This window comes from Protopterus annectens, chromosome 16.part0, assembly GCF_019279795.1.
Source record: "Protopterus annectens isolate FY-2018-M chromosome 16.part0, PAN1.0, whole genome shotgun sequence".
Lineage (NCBI taxonomy): Eukaryota > Metazoa > Chordata > Ceratodontiformes > Protopteridae > Protopterus > Protopterus annectens.
Window position 1 is genome coordinate 803,302,497 of NC_056750.1, and position 21,871 is coordinate 803,324,367.

A 21,871-nucleotide genomic window follows, 5' to 3' on the forward strand; every position below is an offset into this window, starting at 1 on the left:
CCTGAAGACAAAGATGACTTATCAACTTTGGAGATGTTCTTCGTGTTTCACTGTTGCAGTCATAATTGTAGGGTATTCCTGCCGGCAGGCAGCCCGAAGTCGGCCAGAATTCCAAAGTCTGGGTCCGGCGCCGGCTGTACCAGCTAGTACCCTGACGTCAGAACGTAGAGGTATAAAGCTGACAGCTGACGCCATCTTCTCCAGTCTTTCTTGCCGTGTGGTGGAAAGCAGCTCGCAAGTCGTTGGTTGGCGTATTCAGGACAACGTGCTTTGATTGTCGTCGGTCCGAAGTTTTCTACTTCTCTTCTCAAGCTAAGTACCCCGTTGGGGAAACTTTTTTCTTGCTCCTCCGATGTCAGAAAAAGTTAATATTTGTATATCGTGTGGAAAACAAATACCTCATAAAGATTTCCACCCTTACTGCCTTCCTTGCCTAGGCACAGACCACGACATTTCTTGCTGTCGGTTCTGTGCCAGGTTTAATTCTCGCACTGTTAAGCGTAGGTACGATTGGGCCTTGAATTATTTCGGTAGACGATTCAATTATAGAATGTCGTCGGATACTTTACCGACAACCGGAATTCAAAAGAAACGCAAGGCCAAGGATAGGCCTCCGAGGTCCAAACAGGATTCTTTGCAGTTGGAGCCAGCTTCGGGTTCGGCGGTCGTCAGTGAGGTGCTTTTGCAGCCCCTGTTGTCCGCGACTTCAGAACCAATGGCCGACACGGTATTTTATATGCTGCAGGACCTTCGGACGTCGCTCCTTCAGATGGGTCCGGAACCGCTGTGCGGGTACCGGCTTCTGAGGGGGTTTTCAGGCCTTCTCACATTACTATTTCTACAAAGACAAAGGCAAAGTCAAAGACTCCTGTTAAACCCAGGGTTTCTTCTCAGGCTGCTTTGGATACAGCTCCCAAGACCCAGAAACAATTACTTCGGATGGCTGAGGATTTGCTTACAATGATTAGGGGTTCTCACCCTCCTCCTGAAAAAAGGCCTAGATAAGATATTCCTTATGATTCCTCTGATCAGGCTTCTGTGTCTTCTGTCTCTTCCTCTGACCAGGATTATTCTTTTCCTCCTTATGAGGATTCTGATGCAGAGGACTCTATTCCCTCTGCTTCTCCCCCTGAAGATTTCTCTTTTGGGGAGACCTTACATGAGATGAGAGAACATTTTCATTGGGAAGGTCAGGATTATTCTGCCTCCAAGAAGAGACTTGGGGAATTTCTTCTTCTCCCTCAACACAGACCTTTGGCTATTCCTCCGGTGCTGGATATTGTGGATGATGCTTTTTCTGAAGCTAACCTGAATCCTGATTCCTTGACGCCTGCTCCTTCTAAGCCTGATAGGTTTTACAGGGTTTCTGATTCCCATCAATTCTTATTTAAGAAACCTTCTGCAGATCCTGAAACTATTTCTCAGGGCTCTAAGGCTGCTAAGGCCGCTTCATCCAAAAATCCTATTCCCTCTGAAAAGGATTCTCGTGCCTTGGACAGATGGGGCAAAAAGGTTTATACTTCGGCTACTCATTCTATTAGAGCTTTAAATTGCCAGTTTCATATGTTCAAGTACCAGCAATTTCTTTCGTCTGTTTTAAAGCAAAGGCTTTCTACCTTTCCTGCATGTGCAGAAGATAAGGAATTACAGGATGTATTGCATGCAACTGAACAAGTTAGCAAACATAGTTTACATTGTGGTTTTGATGCCTTGGAAGCTTCTTGCAGGGCCGCAGCCTCTGGTACTGTTATCAGGAGACATGCTTGGCTTCGAGAGCAGAATTTACCTGAACAGGTTAAGGCTAAACTGTTAGATGCCCCTGTTCAGCATGATGTTTTATTTGGATCCAAGGCTGAGGAGGTTATTAAAAAGATGGAAGAGAAAGCAAAGTCTATGCAGACTGTTAAAGATTTCTTACAAGTTCAGCCTCCCAGATTTTCTAGAAATTGGCCCTCCAAAAATTGGTCCTCTCCCACGTCTGATAGGCCTCAAAGGGGGAGATATAGACGCTCCAGAGGTCGGGCGCAGGCTCAGGCCTCTTACAGGTCCAGACAGTGGACTGCTTCTTCACCTAGAAGGGGAGAAGACAGACCTCAATCACAAAGGAAGCAGACCCAATGACTCTCTCTGTTGGGCTACAGGTCCTCCTTGCCTGGAAGCCCCTCTCGGAGGAAAACTATCTCTTTTTTTACTAAAATTGGATGCACATTACCCAGGACAAGTGGGTTTTAGACGTAATTTTAAGAGGCTACAAATTCCACTTTCATACTCTGTCAAGGTCTTACGGTTGGCCAGATCTGCCAAAACATCAATGGTTAGAGGCCTTAAATCAAGTGGACGCTTTATTGGCCATGAGAGCCATAGAGCCTGTCCCACTTTCAGAGATGGGAAAAGGTTTTTACTCAAGACTATTTCTAGTCCCAAGAAAGCAAAATTCATGGAGACCTATTCTGGACCTTTCTATATTAAACACTTATCTGGAAATTCCAAAATTCAAGATGCTTACTTTACAACAACTTCTTCCAATGCTCTCCCAGGATGCTTGGATGGTGACATTGGACTTAAAGGAAGCCTACTTACACATCCCCATCAGACAGGACCGCAGAAAATACCTCAGATTCAAGGCAGGTTCTAGACACTTTCAATTCTCTGTACTGCCCTTTGGCTTATCTACTGCGCCCAGAGTCTTTACCAAGTGCCTGGCTCCAGTAGTAGCTTATTGCAGACTCCAAGGGATTCAAATTTACCCCTACCTGGACGACTGCCTTATTCAGGCGGACAACAAAGACCTGTTACTACAACATCTGCATTTTGTTCAACGTCTTCTCCTACTACTGGGATTTTCAGTGAACAGGAAAAAGTCACATTTGATCCCCTCTCAACAAATTATCTTTTTGGGAGCTCTTATAAACACAAGCTTGCAAAGGGCCTTCCTCACTCAAGAAAAACAACTGCAGCTGGCCTCAATTTTCAAAACCTTGGCTACTTTAACTCAGCTCACTGCAAGGAAATTCCTGCAGGCACTGGGCTACATGGCTTCTTGCATCCTGTTGATTCCAAATGCAAGGCTTCATATGAGAAAACTTCAATGGTACCTAAAGAGTGTATGGTCACAGCATTACCACAGTCTGGACGCAATGATTCCACTGATCCCCTGCCTCCAAAAAGAGTTCCTTTGGTGGTCCAGGGCTTGTGTTTCAAACTAAGGGAATCCTTTTCGTCTGCCTCAACCTTCTCAGACCATAACCACGGACGCTTCGGACTATGCTTGGGGAGCTCATTTTCTAGACATTTGCCAGCAGGGCTCTTGGACAAAGAAGCATCTTCTCTGGCACATCAACTTGAAGGAAATGTTGGCAGTTCAAAATGCTCTTCTAGCCTTCTGGAATCTTTTGAAACCAGGGCCTCTTCTGATTCGGACAGACAATACCACAGTCATGTGGTACATAAACAAGCAAGGGGGCTCTCACTCTTATCCCCTTTGCAGATTCGCCATGAATTTATGGGACACAGCTCTAAGTCAGAATCTGCATCTAAAAGCTCAATTCATTCCAGGAAAACAGAACCTCTTGGCAGACAGCCTAAGCAGAAACCTTTTGGATCCTCACGAATGGATGCTGGACACCAACTTATTCAGCAGGATTACTGCAGTTTGGGGTTGTCCTCCGATAGATCTGTTTGCATCCCATCTCAGTCATCAGTTGCCTCTCTTTTGCACCAGGTCCTTCCACAAAACAGCTTGGAAAGTGGATGCCCTGTCATTCAGCTGGAGGAATCTTTCGGGATATGCCTTCCCTCCACTTCCTCTTCTGCCTCGGGTGTTACTGAAAATAAAACAGGACAAACCCAAGATTACCATTCTGATAGCTCCAAATTGGCCTCGGCAGTTCTGGTATCCAACTTTAAAACACCTATTCATGGAACCTCCTTGGATTCTTCCTCTGATCCCTTCTCTTCTGTCCCAGCATCAGGGTCAGATGCTACACTCTCAAATCAAGACTCTTTGCTTGGCAGCCTGGCTCTACAAGGGCATTTGATTCCTTCATCTCTTCCCAAACAAGTCTTGGATGTTCTTTTAGAAGCTAGGCGGCCTTGTACTAGAAAATCTTATGCTTCTAAATGGAAAAGATTTTGTGTTTGGATGCAGGACCGAGGTTATGATCCATTTTTGCCTGCTATTCCCTCCATTTTGCTTTACCTCTCTGACCTTTTGATTAAAGGTCTCTCTTTTTTCTCCATCAAAATTCATGCTTCTGCTATCTCGGCTCATTACAACACTGATCCTCCCATTTTTTCTCACCAACTGGTGAGACAATTTTTGAGAGGGGCTAAGAACTTAAGACCTCGCAGAACTCCTCCTGTTCCTGCTGGGGACCTTAATTATGTCTTGGAGAAACTTACTTTGCCTCCTTTTGAGCCTGCTGCGGCTTCGGATATCAAGTTCTTATCCTGGAAAACAGCTGTTTTATTGGCATTGACTTCTGCCAGAAGGATTTCAGAGTTGCAAGCTCTCATGGCTGTGGAACCATATATTATCTTCCACCAAGACAGAGTTTCCTTGAGGACCAATCCTACATTTATGCCTAAGGTGATTTCTAAGGTGGCTCTAAACCAGACTATTCACCTTCCTACCTTCTTTCCAAATCCTCAAAATAAAGGGGAAAGGATCCTACATTCATTGGACGTACACAGACAACTATGTTTTTACCTGGACAAAACTAAAGGTTTCAGAAAATCTGATCAATTGCTTATCTCTTATGCCTCCAGTTCTCTAGGTAAGGCTATTTCTAAACAAACTATTTCCAAATGGATTGCTCATGGAATAAGGTTTTGTTACTCTCACTATGGTAAACGGATTCCAGGTATTGTTAGAAGTCACTCTACTAGAGCAGCTGCCACTCTCACTATGGTAAACGGATTCCAGGTATTGTTAGAAGTCACTCTACTAGAGCAGCTGCCACTTCAGCAGCATTTCTCAGAGGAGTACCTACCAAGGACATTTTGGAGGCTGCCACTTGGAGTTCAGTGCATACTTTTTCTAAGCACTATAATCTCCCTTTGTATTCTAAGTCTAGGGCAGGCTTTGCCTCTGCTGTTTTGCAGGGTCTTCTTGCTGCCCCTTCTTCTGCATAACCTCCTCCCTCCTTCACAGCTTTGGGATTCTACCCTACAGTTATGACTGCAACAGAGAAACACGAAGAACATAGTACAGTTGTGTACACCTACCATAAATGTAGATGTTAGAGTGTCTTCACTGTTGCAGTCGGTGTTTCCCTCCCACCTATCCCCTCTTATTTTTTGCTTGTTCTCTCTTTCACTTCCTATATGGTGTATTTGTGTTTTTTTTTACACACCTTTTGGTTATTTTGGGGGCTTCTGACATCTGGGGCAAGAAAGGCTGGAGAAGATGGCGTCGGCTGTCAGCTTTATACCTCTACTTTCTGACGTCAGGGTACTAGCTGGTACAGCCGACGCCGGACCCAGACTTTGGAATTCTGGCCGACCTCGGGCTGCCTGCCGGCAGGAATACCCTACAGTTATGACTGCAACAGTGAAGACACTCGAACATCTACATTTATGGTAGGTGTACACAACTGTACTTTACATTTGTACTTCAAGTCTGTTCATGAGCATTTATAGAGCATTCCACTATGTGTCATTTCCTCAGCCAAGTGCTTACGAGTCTTGTCTGTACAGGGCATCTGAATGTTGGCCCTACGCAGAGATTTATATTTTATATTGCACTATAGCCTGGATGTTCCATCCAAAAAGCATGTAAGATTTTGAATGTCAGTCCAGAACAGACTAATTTAGGATACAGCTTGGTATTCATTAGGTACTGAGTAACTACCGAATTTGCATTTCTGTAAAGACTGGTTAATTATGTAGGTATCTAACATAATGTATGATCATCCAGACATGCTTAATCAGCAAGCATAACCCTCGCCTCCCAACCTGGAAGTCTTTTTACTGACATTGTATGAAGGTCACAATCTTAGATTTCTTCTTAGTACCTTTTCTCTGAAGGCAGGAAAACAACTGAATAAAAAAGAAATTAATAGTAATAAAAACACAGTACTGATCAACTAAAAAGTAACTTTATTCAACCAGTAAAGTGAAAGATAAATGCTCCTATCTACTAAATTATTTTCACGAGCTGTAGACTTCTTCTAATCAATGTTCTTTTCCTTCCAATACATATGTATCGTTATATATTTTTAAATATTGTTGTATTTCAGAAAATGGAAATATGGTAATGCTGTATTGTGACATTATCATCCACTTCCTAATGTAAAATATGGTGCTTTGCAACTTTGTTTCCAAGATTTGGATTGGTATTGCTGTATGCAGTGTAGGTTGCTTATTGTGAATTTATATTTCTTTCATCTTTTGATGAAGCTTACTGTGTAAACGTTTTAAATCCTTTCTGTGCTTAAAGTATCTAATCTTCCATGTTAGTTGTTGTCCATTAATTAATTCCTTAACATCGCTTCATTACCCTGCTACATTTTCAATCGTTTTTGACCATGCTGTTTGTATTGGATGATTATGTTCCATATATTTTATGAGATTAACGGTAGTACTTCTCTTCCTGGATTACTTACATAGTGGCCAGTGCTATCATCTGAGTGTGTCTTCTTATTTTCTTTGCATATACTGTTGTCAGAATCCGATGGGTTTGATATGTCATAACTTTATACAAACTCTTTGCTGACTGCATCCATCAGGATTTCTCCCGAAAACAGCCCAAATTTATGCAATGCATGTCCTGTAAAGAAAGGCAAATAAATTGATTTTTGTAATTGGAAGACTCCATCTTTGTTACTGATAGATTTCCATGTAGTTTTTAAGGATGCCAGGGGTAAGCAAGCTATTGTTTGAATATGTATTAGATTATTTTGTAGTTTGAATGAAGAGGCCATCTCAGCAAATTAAAGTTGCTAAAAACTGAGTGGATGTTTGATGTGAATGTTCTGGGGGTGCGGGGGACTTCTACCATGACCTGAAAGAGGTAAAAGAAAAACAAAAAAAAATGACAAAGTACTTAAGATAGTTTCTTTATGTGATATATTGAGATTACATTTTCTGTGAAAAATGCCTTATTTCTCTTTTGTCACTTTTTTGCAGTACCTAATAAATTTACTGATGCTGAGACCATTAGTGGACCCAGTGCTCCTCCTATTGAATCCATTACCATCTCAGGTCCTTCTGCTGCGATGGCTGAGACAGCATCAGAATGTGTAGTCTGTATGGAGTGTGAGGTAAGTGAATCATATACGTTCCTTCTTGTTTTTAAACCAGATTCAGAAGGGTTGACTACAGTGCTCAACATCTTGCTTTCTTGAAGTATAACAGTGTCATACTTCACACGTTAATAGGTGTTATCGTCATCCTTGTGAAGGTGTGGTAGTAATTTTACTTTTTACAAGAAAGGATGTGAATATTTCATTAGAAAACCCCAAAACAGTACAGTATGTTTTCTATGTTAGATGTGATGAGTTTCCCAAACTATTTTTACTGTGTTAGAGCTCAGCCATTCCTTATGAATGAAGAGGGAAAAATGTGTGCATTAATCTTGACAGATTGTGATAAAATTAATATTATAGCTCATAACTGCCACTAAATCCTCTTAATAGAGATTCTTTGGATGACAGTATATAAAACGTTGTCTAGACTCCTGATTGTATGTCTAAGGTACACATCACTACACTTTAGCAGTGTCTAGGTATCGTTAGTAGTGGTTCTGAGCATGTTTTTATCCTCCTCTCATAACCTTGTTTGCCCTTCATTATTAAATGATTAGTGAACTATTTGGCTAATAGCCAAGGAATTGAACTTTTTGGTCATGGGACACAAAGTTTTAGATTAATGCAGAACAAAAACTACCTCTTATTATTTAGAACAACATTTGAATGGCAACCAATTGTAATTGTACCACATCTGTGTAAAGTCTACATGGCTTCTCTCTCTCTCTCGATTGGTGCTCTGCATGTCCCTTTTAAGAAACATTGCCAAACAAATTATTCCCACCAATTCAGTCTAAAGGTTTACTAAATGAATACACTAGTTACATATTTTAGACTAACAACCTGTTACTCTAGAAGTCTGGACTGGGTATCATGCTTGATGACAGACTACTACTTCAAAACACAGTTGCATAACTGCGCACACTCCTGAAAGCTGGGCAAACTTGCCTTGTACTTTGACATTGCCTCCAGTAAAACTGTTCACTTTCTCTGAGATGTGGTGAACTCAGAAAAGATTATGTAAACTCTCGGTACCTGTGGACGCATTCTTTTGTTGTGTATTTTCACTTTCAGAAAGAGTAAAATTTGAACCCACTAGCTTTTGGTCATCTGTTCAGATGACTGTGTTTAAGAAAAACTGCCTGGTTGGTTAAATGCTAACGTGGTTTGCATAACCTTTCTGAATTAAGTTATATGTTCGTGCTTTGTGAATATGTGTTGGCCTCGCATTCTGGTCCCATTTGGTAATCATCTTCTCCTTTCACCTTTTTTAAGCCTCCTTCTAGTCAGTTTTGTCTGAATATCTTTCATTGAGCTTATAATCATATATATGTCTGGTAACATCAAGTTGAAGGAGATTACTGTGGCCATTTGTTTTTTCACTTTTCTCCCAATCTAACATGAATGGGGTACACAGATACTGGCCATGTATAAGGAGGTATGTTGTAGAGACATGTCTGACAGAACCAAGTGGAATATACTGCCTTTGGTCATTCATTCTTTCCAGCCCAACATCAGAAGAGTACACAGAAAGTGACTGTCTTTTGGAGGATAGAGGACACCAGGCATGATGTACATATCTATGACAGAATTAAGTTGACATACTACTGCTGACATTTTTTCTTTCACTTTCATAGTAATCTAACATCAGTAGGGTACATATGAGGTAACTATTTTTGGGGGGGAGCAGGGAGACAGGACATTTGTGTGGGCAGACTTAATCAGTCCTGAATGATTATACAAATAAAACAATGATTTTAGTAGGCTTTTAGAATGCATAGTTTCTTAATGATGTAAAAATAAACTCACTAGTGTAATATTATATAAAGATTGTTGTGACGACCCACCACTGGACCAGTAATCAGGGAGCCTCAGTCCTCACCAGTGGGGGATGTACACTGGAAGGATGACAAGCACACACGCACACACTCACACACACACACATGCACACAATTTCCAGATGCAGCTGTCTGCATCAAGTGCAATGTTCCTTAAGAGCACACAGAGATTACAGTTAGTCCGGGGCTGCTTTCTCCCTCTTCAACCAGATCCCCAATAAGACTTCTCACTGGAACAGCTATAGAGTTGAGATTTCAACTGAGTGGCCAAGCCAAGACCTCCAGCACCCTCTCTGTCCAACCAGTTCTTCGTGTCCCTGCCCAGTAAGCTGACATACACAGTCGATTTACACACACACCTGGGAAAGGCTGGTACAGGTTTACTAGGTATGCCCCTTTTGCCCAGACTATAAGGTAGTTATCGCTGCCACCAGCCAACTCCTTATCAGTTACTTTAAGCCTGTTAACAAAGGGTGTCCAATCTTAGTGTGTAATATTAATACAAATGGTAGTTTGACGAAGAACAAGACTATTATGAGTCACCCACACAGTGTCACCAAATAAATGTGCAAGTACTCTCAAAACTTAAATATCTGTAGACAGATCAGCCACAGTGAAAGGTTTAAATATATTTAATAATAAATAGTAAAAGAACAAGAAAATACTCAGTATATATTCACAGTGACAGTAGAGTTCAAAATCACAGGAAATATTTAAAACAACATTGCAGGGCAGTCTCAAGTAAATGAAGAAAAATATCTAAACTAAGCTTCACTGTATTCCTGACTATATTTGAGAGAATTATACTATTCACTAGTAACTTACTTTATCAGAGCAAGGCAGATATGTGGTGAATGGTTCCTGCTGTTGTCAGGTCCAAGACAGAATACAGAATGCTCTCTCTCTCAAAGAGTTCTCAAATATGCTGCTGGGATAGCTTGCAGAATGATATAATTTCTTGTCTTCTGATTCTGTCCCAAGTGAAGCCCATACTACTGAAAGCAGGCAGTATTTAGCATATCCAAAAAGTAACTTAGGAGAACTCCAAGGCTGAGGATGAACAACTTGTCAAACTTTAAAACTTTAATACATAAAAAACAAAAACAATAAGATCAAAAATTGTTAGTTGGTTAGTGCTTTCACAGTCATAAGACTGCTTCTTCAGACCTAACAATGTGATGCATCAATACAGTGGATATAAAAAGTTTACAAACCTCTGTAGCCCACACTAAAGAATCCACAATCTAAAACCAATTTAAAACTCCCATTTGTCTCCAAGCAAGGAACTTTCATTGAAAGTACGTGTTATTCCTAACCTTTTTGTAATAACTAACGGTAGTAGATAATTACTAGTAGGTCGCAGTGCGCTTCCCTGCCAGGTTAGCCTGCAGCCAAAACCCCCCTAGATCCACCCCTTCCATTGTCTTTTAAATAACCCTACTCTCCCTAATATACTTCTATACTTTTACTGACTCACAGTAGCTCCCCCCCTAACTGTATACTGAGACTTTGTTGCTTTAATCTGACTGCCCTCTAGGTGGCACTCCTCTACCATCCTGTTGTCCCTGCCTCTTTTGCCACTCTCCTCCTCATCTTACCTACTTAGTTCCATCACACCTCTTCTTCTGCCCTCTCCCTCACTATCTCTCCCAAGACTACCTATCCACAGTTTCTTCCACTCAGCAAACACCCCATCTCTATCCCTCTCAAAACCTATTACCTTCTTCTGCTGTCATTCTTCTATATGCCTGCCTACAACTCTACTTCTCTGTCAGTCTCTTAACTTACTACACATCTTTGCCAACTGACCTTCTGCTCCCTCTCTCTACTGATTGTTTTCCCACTCATTCTCCTTCCTTTGGCTCTTCCTGCTCCATTCACCCTGCGGGCTCACTCCGCTCCCTTACCCTATCCCCAATTCCCACCCACCCCCAGTAGCCTTAACCTTATCCTTGCTCAACCACAACCCCTGCTTACTCCCCTCCAATCACATTTCCTACCTCATTCACACTTACAAGCTCTCCACTCCTGTCTTACTGCCACACCCATCCCCTACCATCCTAGTACTACTAATTTCAAACCTTGCTAAGCTCAACAAACTCAATATGCCCTTGACTTTTAAACTACTTTACTTACTGCCACTCCTTTACTTCCTTCTATACCCTTACTTCCTACGAGTACCTTACCCTTAGCAGATCTCCTAATTTATCTAAACACACAAACTCTCTCCTACCTCAAACTGAATAAACCTATATTAATCTCCTGTCATCCTGCCCTTACCTTCCTCCTCACTATCACAGAGTACTCCATAACAGGTGTCACACAATTAGAAAGTTCTACCTAATACCCTCTAAAAACTCAAAAATATCTCCACTCCCTCAGACACTCTTACTGCTACACGGGGACATTTACCCCAACCCTGGCCCAGATAATTCCCTCCTCCGCACCCTCTCTAACCAAACTACTAACAATTTGAGTTCACCTATCTCTTCTAACTCTCTCTCTATAGCACAACTCCATGCTTTAATTGACCTCTACGCATTTTATATCCTCTGTCTTACTGAAACCTGGCTTAAACCAGGTACCAAAGACAATGAAATTACTCCCCCTGGATATAGCATTTTAAGGCAGGATCGTCTAAACAAAAAGGGCGGGGGAGTTGCTTTACTCTATAAATCTGAACTGCAGGTGGCCTCAATTGACTCCCTACCTCCCTCCCTGCCAACGCTGAAATACTCTGCAGCAAATTCCAAGTAAATAAAAGCAAAGCCATATATATAATATGTTCCTATATCCCTCCCGGCAACAACCTAAATACACTTGAAAACATTCTCAGCTGGCTTTCCTGTAGCTTTCCTTAGGAAACCATAATCTTAGGAGACTTTAATATTGATTGGAACTCCTGCATATCCCCCAAACCCTCCCATCACCTCAATCTCTTTAGTTTTCGACAAACCATAAACTCCCCAACTAGGATTCACAAAACTGCCAATAAACAAGCCATTTTGGACTGGATATTAGTCAACAATAATCCCCTCTTATATAAAACTGGAATACTCCCAGACAACATCAGCGACCATCTTCTTACCTACATCACTAAACATAAAAATAACAATCACAAACAGGCTAGCTATTGTACTATACATAACAAAAAAAACCTTTAACCTTCCTATTTTCCTTAATAAACTCAAAGAATGTAACTGGTCAGCTCTAAAACACCTCCCACTTGATGAAGCTGTTACCCATTTCAACAACAAATTCCTCCAAATTCTTGACCATCACGCCCCCCCCTCCCCCCGCTTAATTAGAACAGGATCCAAAACTGCCCCTTGGCTTTCCAAAGAAACTAAGCAAGCAATGCTTTTAAGGAATAAACTATGGACAAAATGGAGAACTACTAAAAACCCAACTGACCATCAAAACTTCAAATTCACCCATCTTGATAAAAATAATTATTACCTTCAATATCAACAAAATCAAAATCTTAACCCCAAAAGATTCTGGTCAGGAATCAATAAACTGCTCCATCCAGGGAATACCAAAACACCTACTCCAGCTAACTTAGCTCAGACCCCTCCCAGTAAAATAGCCAATACGTTCAACAACTTTTTCTCTGAAAAAGTCACCTCTCTAGCAAAGACCATGGTTACCCCCTCTTCCATTCAAAAGACCTCTCCTCAAAATAGCACCCCCACTCTAAAATTTAGTGCAGTCTCCACAACCTATATATGTAAGTTACTCTCAAAACTTAAACCATGCACTTCTTCAGCCAACCAACTACCAGCTGAATATCTGCAGCTAGCAGCAGCAGAACTAGCATACCCAGTCTCCATCTTAATTAACAGAATAATAACCAAATCTAGTATTCCCTCCCTCTGGAAAGTCTCCCATATCATTCCTCTACATAAAGGAGGAAACACTAATGAACTTTCTAATTTCCGTCCTATACCTTACTATCACCATTATCTAAAATTATGGAACGCTGTGTACATCAACAACTATTACATCATCTTTTACATAATAACGTACGTGCAGACTCCCAACATGGTTTTAGACCTTTCCATAGCACTTCCACTGCTCTTCTCTCCTTCACAGACATTATCAACAAAAATCGCAATAACAACCTATTCTCCTCTGCTTTATTTCTTGACCTCTCTAAAGCCTTTGATATGGTGAACCATCAACTTCTGCTAGACACTTTGGAATCTCTCTCACTCGACTCTTTGGCATTGCACTGGTTTGCCTCTTATTTGAAAGATCGAAAACAAGCAGTGCTTTGGGCCAGCCATCTATCCTTTCAGCTCCCAGTCATTATCAGTATCCCTCAGGGATCCATCTTAGGTCCCCTTCTCTTCTCCATATTTATAAATAACCTGCCTACTTCACTCCCAATATCCACATGTATTCAGAATGCAGATGATTCAACTCTCATCTGTTCTGCTGCATCTCCAGCTGAACTTCATTCTTCCACCCAAAAAGTCTTTACGGCAGCAGAAAAATGGTTCCAACATATCTGTCTCCTCCTCAATCCAAAAAAAACAAACTATTACTCTTCTCTCCAACCCTTAAATCTGCCCCTTTCTCCTTTTTTATTGTGTCTGACAATCGCACAATTATTGCACCTGATTGTTCCACTAAACTACTAGGCTTTACAATAGATAATCAACTAAACTTTGATTGCCACATTGACCTAACCATCAAAGCTGTTAATAAAAAGATTGGTGCCCTCTATAGACTTAAGCCTTTCTAACAGCAACCAGCAGGGTGTCTCTAGCCCAAACTCATCTCATCTCTACATTATTGTATGCCTCTCCATCTTTTATCAACCTTTCAAAATCTAACCTTCAGAAACTTGCCACAACCTACCATAGCATAGCCAGGTTTGCCACAGGTTCCCCATTTCGTACCCATCACTGTGTTAATCTCAAAAAGCTTGACTGACTTGAACTTCAAAATCTTATTCTCCTACATCAATTAGTTATCACCTATAAAATTCTCCACTACCCTACTAATACACCAGTACTTAATAACCTTGTGGCCCCTTACAGGAATCTTACTTCCCTTCGCTCAGCTAACAAACTACTAGTAGCTACTCTCAAATCACACAATAAATCTGGTGACTCCTTGTTCACAAATGTTGTTGGCTCATACTGGAATAAACTTCCTATAGAACTGACTACTTTAGGTTCATCACAACTTTTCAAGAAACAACTAAGGAACTATTTCAAATTTAACTGGCTATGCCCTTGCTCTAATCCTGACTGACCTCAGCATCCAACTCTTTTTACTGTTCTCTCCACTACTCTTCTACTCGTCTCTATCACTAGTACTACCCTTCTTCTGTAGCTCACCTAGTGTCCACTTGGATACTACTTTTCCTATAATGTCATTTTCTCTTTACTTGTTACACTACTGCAACCTGTCATCTCTCCTCTTATTTAAACCTACATGTTGCTCCCTGCTGTGCAAATCTATTTCTTAAAACGTGTGCCCTGGCACAAAATATTTATCATAATTGTTAATACTGTAAATATTGCACACAAAATATTTATCATAATCATTAATACTGTAAATATTGTACACAAAATATTTATCCTAATTGTTAATACTGTAAATATTGTACACACAATATTTATCCTAATTGTTAATACTGTAAATATTGTACACACAATATGTATCCTAATTGTTAATACTGTAAATATTGTACACACAATATGTATCCTAATTGTTAATACTGTAAATATTGTACACATATGTATCCTAATTGTTAATACTGTAAATATTGTACACACAATATGTATCCTAATTGTTAATACTGTAAATATTGTACACACAATATTTATCCTAATTGTTAATACTGTAAATATTGTACACACAATATTTATCCTAATTGTTAATACTGTAAATATTGTACACACAATATGTATCCTAATTGTTAATAAATATTGTACAAACTCTTGTGTGACTTACCATTTTCACTTTCTTTCAATGGTTCTACTCCTGCTTTTGCATAGAATATGAGAAGAGGAATCCTCACTTTATTTTATATTCTTGTTAAAGTGCTTCTGTACTGTTACTATGCTACATAGGAATTGTTCTCTAGATGCATATAATTTGTATCTTACTGTGCTTTTTTATGTTATTTACTAGTATATAGTGGAGCTTTTCTCCTCGGGTCTCTGCTGAAAATGGACGTGTATCCAGCCAGACTAGCCCTGTCAACAAATGTAAAATAAAAATAAATAAATAAAATAAAATAATAAAAAAAGTACAATAATTTGGTTGCATAAGTGTGCACATCCTTAAACTAATACTTAGTTGAAGCACCTTTTGATTTAATTACAGCATTCAGTCTTCGTGGGTAGGAGTCTATCAGCATGGCACATATTGACTTAGCAATATTTGCCCACTGTTCCTTCCAAAAGTGCTCCAAGTCTGTTCAAGTCTGAGAGGGCATCTCTTGTGCAAAGCCCTCTTCAGGTCACCCCACAGATTTTCTATTGGCTTTAGGTCTGGGCTCTGGCTGGGCCATTCCAGAACTGTAATTTTCTTCTGGTGAAGCCATTCTTTTGTTGATTTGGATGTATCCTTGGGGTCACTGTTGTGGTGAAATTCCTCTTCACCTTCAACTTTCTAGCAGATGCCTGAAGGTTTTGGGCCAAAAGTGACTGGTATTTGGAACTCTTCATAATTCCCCTCCACCTTGACTAAAGCCCCCATTCCAGCTGAAGAAAAACAAGCCCAAAGCATGATACTACCACCACCATGCTTCAGTGTGGGGATGATGTTCTTTTGGTGATGCAAAGTGTTGTTTTTGAGCCAAACGTACCTTTTGGAATTGTGGCCAAAAATTTCTACCTTGGTCTCATCAGACCATAACACATTTTTTCACATGCTTTTGGGAGACTTGATGTATTGTTTTGCAAAATGTAGCTGGGCCTGGATGTTTTTCTGTGTAAGAAACGGCTTCCATCTTGCAATCCTACCCCATACCCCAGACATATGAAGAATACAGGAGATTGTTGTCACATGTAGTACGCAGCCAGTACTTGCCAGAAATTTCTACAGCTCCTTCAGTGTTGCTGTAGGTCTCTTGGCAGCCTCCCTGACCAGTTTTCGTCTTGTCTTTTCATCAATTTTGGAGGGACGGTCCAGTTCTTTGCAATGTCACTGTTCTCATATTTTCTCCACTTTTTGATGACTGTCTTCGCTGTGTTCCATGGTATATCCAATGCTATTGAAATTTTTATACCCTTCTCCTGACTGCTACCTTTCAACGAGATCCCTTTGATGCTTTGTAACTCTCTGCGAGCCATGGCTTTTGCTGTAGTAGGCAACTGAGTACATGTCAGGAAAATCCTACTAGCACAGCTGAACTTTATTTGGGGTTAATCAGAGTCTCTTTAATTGATGGCAGCTGTGTACCCAAGAAGACTGAATGCTGTAATTAAATCAAAAGGTGCTTCAATAAAGTATTAGTTTAAGGGTGTGCACACTTATGCAACCAACTTATTGTACATTTTTTTATTTTTTATATTTTTCCCCTAACAGAATTGAATTGTACAGGTTATAGTCAAATTAAAGGTGGGAAAAGTTTTGAAATGATTTATTGTGGTCTCATTTTTTATATCACAAAAACCTGGCATTTTAACAGGGGTGTGTAAACTTTTTATATTCACTGTACCTATTTAAACATGAATTAACCATTCACCAACTTCTACCACTTAATCAATCTGTGAACACTATGTAGTATAACAGAATACTCTCTAAGCATCCTATAACACTTAATGAATTCTCTCAATTGCAAAAATATATAAAAAATGCAAATATCTCAAAATATACCAAAAAGATGTTTAAAAATATATATAAATATATAAAAAAAATTATAAGGAATCAGTGCAAGAGTAGACAGCTTATTCATACCAGTTTTGTAATTGAGAGAATTCATTAAGTGTTTTAGGATGCTTGGAGAGTATTTTGTTATACTACATATTGTTCATAGATTGATTAATTGGTAGAATTTGGTGACTGGTTAATTCGTGTTGAAATAAATATGGATGTATCACATTGTTAGGTCTGAAAAAGCAGTCTTATGACTGTGAAAGTGCTTACCAACCAACAGTTTTTGATCTTATTGCTTTTTATGTATTGAAGTTTTAAACTTTGTTTGACGAGTTGTTCATTCTCAGGCTTGGAGTTCGCCTGAGTTACTTTTGGCATTGTATTTTTTCCTTGGTGCATTCATTGTCAGTCTATGTTAGTTTTATATTGGTAGTATTTGGTAGGCAAGCATCTACCTGTGAAAATGCATAGACCTCAGATGCTGGAAGTCATAAAACAATTGCATTCCTTCATACTTTCAAATGTAGTAATTAGTTCCGAAGACAATACAGAAAGCTTTTCAGCACAGACTCTGTCTGTAGCTGCAGTGAAAACTGAAAGGTACCATATTTTATTGCATATACATAAAGTAATTTAATGTCAGCTATTTTTCTGAAGTTAACCTCTTGTATTCCAGTTTCCACTGTTAAAATATGTACATTTAAACAGTTACAATAGTGCATGTACATTTCTGTTCTATTCCAGTGGGCACACTGGTTACATTTCAAACAGCACTTTGCAAAAACCTTTTCAACACACACTTCTGCATCAGCAGTTTGATATACACATGACATACAGTTCTAATACATTTGTAACACAAGCATCTTTTATAAATCATGTTGATATTCACAAATGACATATAATTATTTTCAAAATTCCAGATAGCTGTGCTGGCAGTATTCCCTTTGTCACAATTGTTTGTATGCTTTATTCAGCTATACCACCTTTGTCCGTGTTACTTGACATCTGCTTTGAAAACAGAACATTGTGTCATGTTGTAGCAGTGGCAGGCAGATTAACATGTTACTTAAAATAACGCCGTAATACTTATGATCTTATTTTAAATCGGGTGTTAATTTATGTGGCACACTGAATTTATGGAAATTGAGAAGGGTGAGGGGCTTGCAGACATTGTAGTATTTAAAATTGTTGAGTGTATCTTGTTTTCTGTGATACTCCCAAGATGTTTGTTTAGTGTTACATTAAAACTAGCTTGCACATAGCTGCTCTTGTGGTATAGGACAATAAAGCAACCTGGATTCGATTAGTGTGTCAGACAACTGATGGAACAGCAGGAAGGGATGAGCATTACCATCCCTGAGTGGGCCTAATGGGCATTTACTGTGACTATCCCCAGTGAAGGGTGAGGATAGCACATTAGTAGGTTTGCCTAAAGAGGATATAGAGCAGAGACATCACTGAGATGCTGCAGAGATGAGACAGTGCACTGTAAGTCTACATTGCACTCCCGCTCCCACCAACCCCCACCATACCATTGGGTTCACAAAGGGAAGGGGGAACAAGTAAGTCATAAGCAAAAAAAAAAAAAAGACCCCCTGGATGAAGGAACAGATATGCTGAGACCCCGAATGTCAAGCTTCACGTCTGGCCCTAACACACCAGATTAAGTTCAGGGGGGCAAGGAATACAAGCTAGTAGACCCAGAGTGGGTAGGTTCCCGGGTGCCAGGCCAGTACTATGAAGGACAGTGGTGGGGGGAAAAAATGAAGCAAAAAAAAAATTTAGCTTGCTTGTTAAAAATTTAATTTGTTTGTACAGAGTTGTTAGAGGGCTGTAGGACTGAGCAGGCTTATGTACAAAGAGTCACTGACACAAGTCCAATGTTCACACTCACAGAGGGGCTCCTAATGGGAGGTGGGCACACTGCTGTTCATACTAGTGATGGACTACACTAGAAAATATGTCAGCAGGGACAGATAAAGCTGCTGTATGCAGACGATGTGACATTACAGGCAGACTCTGAGAAAGAGTTACAGCAAAGGATAGAGGACTGGAATGCAAAACTGAAAGCAGATGAGATGAAGCTGAGCACAGATAAGTAATGTCAGTAAATGGAGGAAATCAGAAGAAGCTGAGAACTGAGAAGGGAAAATAGTGGAACAGGTTACAGCTTCAAGTATCTGGAAGGGGTGGTCGAGGAGAAGGGAAATCTGAATGAGTAGGTCAAAGTTAGAATCAGAGAGGCTGCAGCCACCTGACATAGAGTATCAGGGGTAGTGTATGACAGAAGCATGACAAAGAAGCTTAAAAGTAAGGTGTACAAAACAGTGGTGCAACCAGTACAACTGTATGGTACAGAAACCTGGGCAGTAAAGGCAGAGCAGTTGAGGAGTCTAGAGGTGATGGCGATGAAATGGCTGAGACAGGTGGTAGGATGCACTCCATGAGACAGACTAAGAATTGAGGACATTGGAGCAAAAACCCAAGTTGCTCCAGTTGCAGAGAAGATCAAAGAGAGCAGATATGGTGGTTCAGACTTATTTGCAGGAAAATAGAAGGCAGCATGAAGCAGAAGATTTGGGACAGACAAGAAGGCAGGAGAAAATGCAGGAGATGAACAAAGGGATTGTTAGACTGTGTGAGAGAATATCTACAGCAGTCAGGCATGAATGTTGTTGAATGTAGGGGAGTGACATTGAATTAAAAGAGATGGCAGTAGTTGACATGACACTCCAACTCAATGGAGAAAAAGGGGGTTCAGGATGATAATAAATGTGTTTGTGGTGACATAGGGTTGCAAAAACAAGAAAATTCTTAAAATGTCTTTAATGGATGCCTCAATGAAGGCTTCTGCCATTTGAATCTCATCCTCTGTGGTGAGAGGATGGATGGGTTCTTAAGTCAAGAAGGGGCTGAAGTTTGGAACACAGTGGTAGCAAGACGGACAAATAAAAAATCAAAATGAGAAGAAGGCCAGTGTGGCTAGATGTCAGTGTAAGGCTAATCCATTAAGAAGACAAGATTTTAAAAGCAACAAAGGATAATGCTGAAACAGCAGAAGAATCAAAAAGGGAAGCAACTGACTAGGCTGAGCAAAGATGGGAGGAAAGTGAAAGAAGCCTAGAAAAACAAATGTACTGAATGAATACTTTGCTTCAGTCTTCAAAAAGGAAAGCAAGACGGTGTCATGCTGGGAGGGATATGGCAAAATGAGGAGAACAGTGGACAGATTACAAAATAGAAATATGAGGTTCAGAGAGAGCTGACACTTTGTAAGGCAGATAAAGCACAAAGACCAGATTGGCTGACTTCTGGAGTCCTTTGAAATCTAACCAATGTATTGCCCAATCTCGTGATGGACAAACTCAACACTGGCTATTACAGAAGTGGCAGTAGCCTTGTACAAAGAGGGAAGCAGGGAGAATCTACAGAACTTCAAGCCTAGTAACTTAAAAAACAGTGGTCGAGAAAGTCATGGAGACAACCCTCAGGAGAAGGTAGGTAACATTTCTAGAGAGCAAGAAGCTCCAGAACAGCAACGAGTGTAGGTTCATGGCCAGAAGAGCTGTCAGTCAAACCTGATCCAATTTTGTGATTGTGAACATGACAGGGTTATCAGTGGACATGGTTCATCCAGGTATCAGCAAGGCCTTTGAACTGTTACAACACAGGAGACTGATACCAAACCTAGAAGCGTTTTAGGTGGAACCAGGATGGAAGGACTAGATATTTGCATGGTTTACAAGTAGGACATACAGGGTTGTGGTGAGAGGGGCAATGTCAGAGATTAGGAAAGTGACTAGTGGAGTACTACAAGTACCACTCTTCAGTGTGTGCGTCTTGGACATATCTGAGGGATTGGAGAACAGATCTGGCCTATTTGCTGATGACAGCAGAGACTGGTGCAGTAGTGGAGGGTAGGGGAAGAATCTGTTGAAGAATTTGGAAAAACTGGACAAGTGAGCATAAGGGTGGCAATTGAGGTTCAGTGCAAATGCAAAGTACTGCACTTGGGCACAGCAGCTGTAGTATAAGGTATCAGTTGGGGGGGGCACATAGCACAGAAAAAAAAGATTGGGGGGGTGTTGATCACACAACTGAGAGCAGAGTGAGAGGACAGTGTCAGCAGCAGACAGAATGCTGGGGTGTAGCCTCGGGGGATAAATTTGAAAAGCAAAGAGGTAATGCTTTCACTCTACAGCACATTGGTCAAACCATGCTTTGAGTACTGTTTGGAGTTTTGAAGGCCATATGTGGAAAAGACATCAGTATGCTGGAGGAAATTTGGGAGAAAGCTACCAGAAATATCTGTGGGTTGGTGAGAAAAACAATATGACCAGAAGGTAAATGATATTGGTGCACTATCTAATATCAGGTACACACAAATGGTTCAATCTGAGCAGAAAGGTCAGAAGGTGAAGGAAGGAGCTGCTGCCAGGATCGTTGAAAATGCTTTTCCACAGAGAGGCTTGCAACCCCAGGGAATATCGGTAAGGGGTAATGCAGGAATGGATGGGACAAAAGAATATTAAATGCATTTTAAAGGGCAGAGTGGGTAGGCTTATTGTCTCATCCTACCATTATGCAAATGTAATGCATTGCAATATTACACAACCGTTAATGGCATCATGAGATGAAGGAACCACTTGCAAACTTGTTTTTTTCATTTTTTCCCCAAGAGATCATCACATTCTCATTACCTTTAAGGAAGGTTATCACAAGGTGCACCAGTACCATTTTGGGGAGCTGGTGTGGGGTGGGGTGGACTTACTGGGCACATGCTGAATTGTGTAATTGCAAGTCTGAAGTAAGGAGACATTTCCTCTTAATTTAAAATTCAAACATGGAAGTGAAAAAGAGAAGCAGTTCTCTTAACACACATTGTACTATAAATTAAGGTATCTTGAAATCAAAATTCACCAATTTTTATCTTTCAATAAAGAG

General features: G+C 40.4%; 1 protein-coding gene across 1 annotated transcript in view; it reads left to right on the forward strand.

Moving 5' to 3' along the window:
• LRSAM1 (leucine rich repeat and sterile alpha motif containing 1) overlaps positions 1 to 21,871 on the forward strand; it is a gene marked incomplete in the record, with an annotated part of 1,381,442 nt that overhangs the window by 1,296,361 nt on the left and 63,210 nt on the right. Inside the window, 1 exon segment of the mRNA XM_044058294.1 lies at positions 7,129 to 7,262. Within this exon segment, the coding sequence (XP_043914229.1) occupies positions 7,129 to 7,262 (134 nt within the window).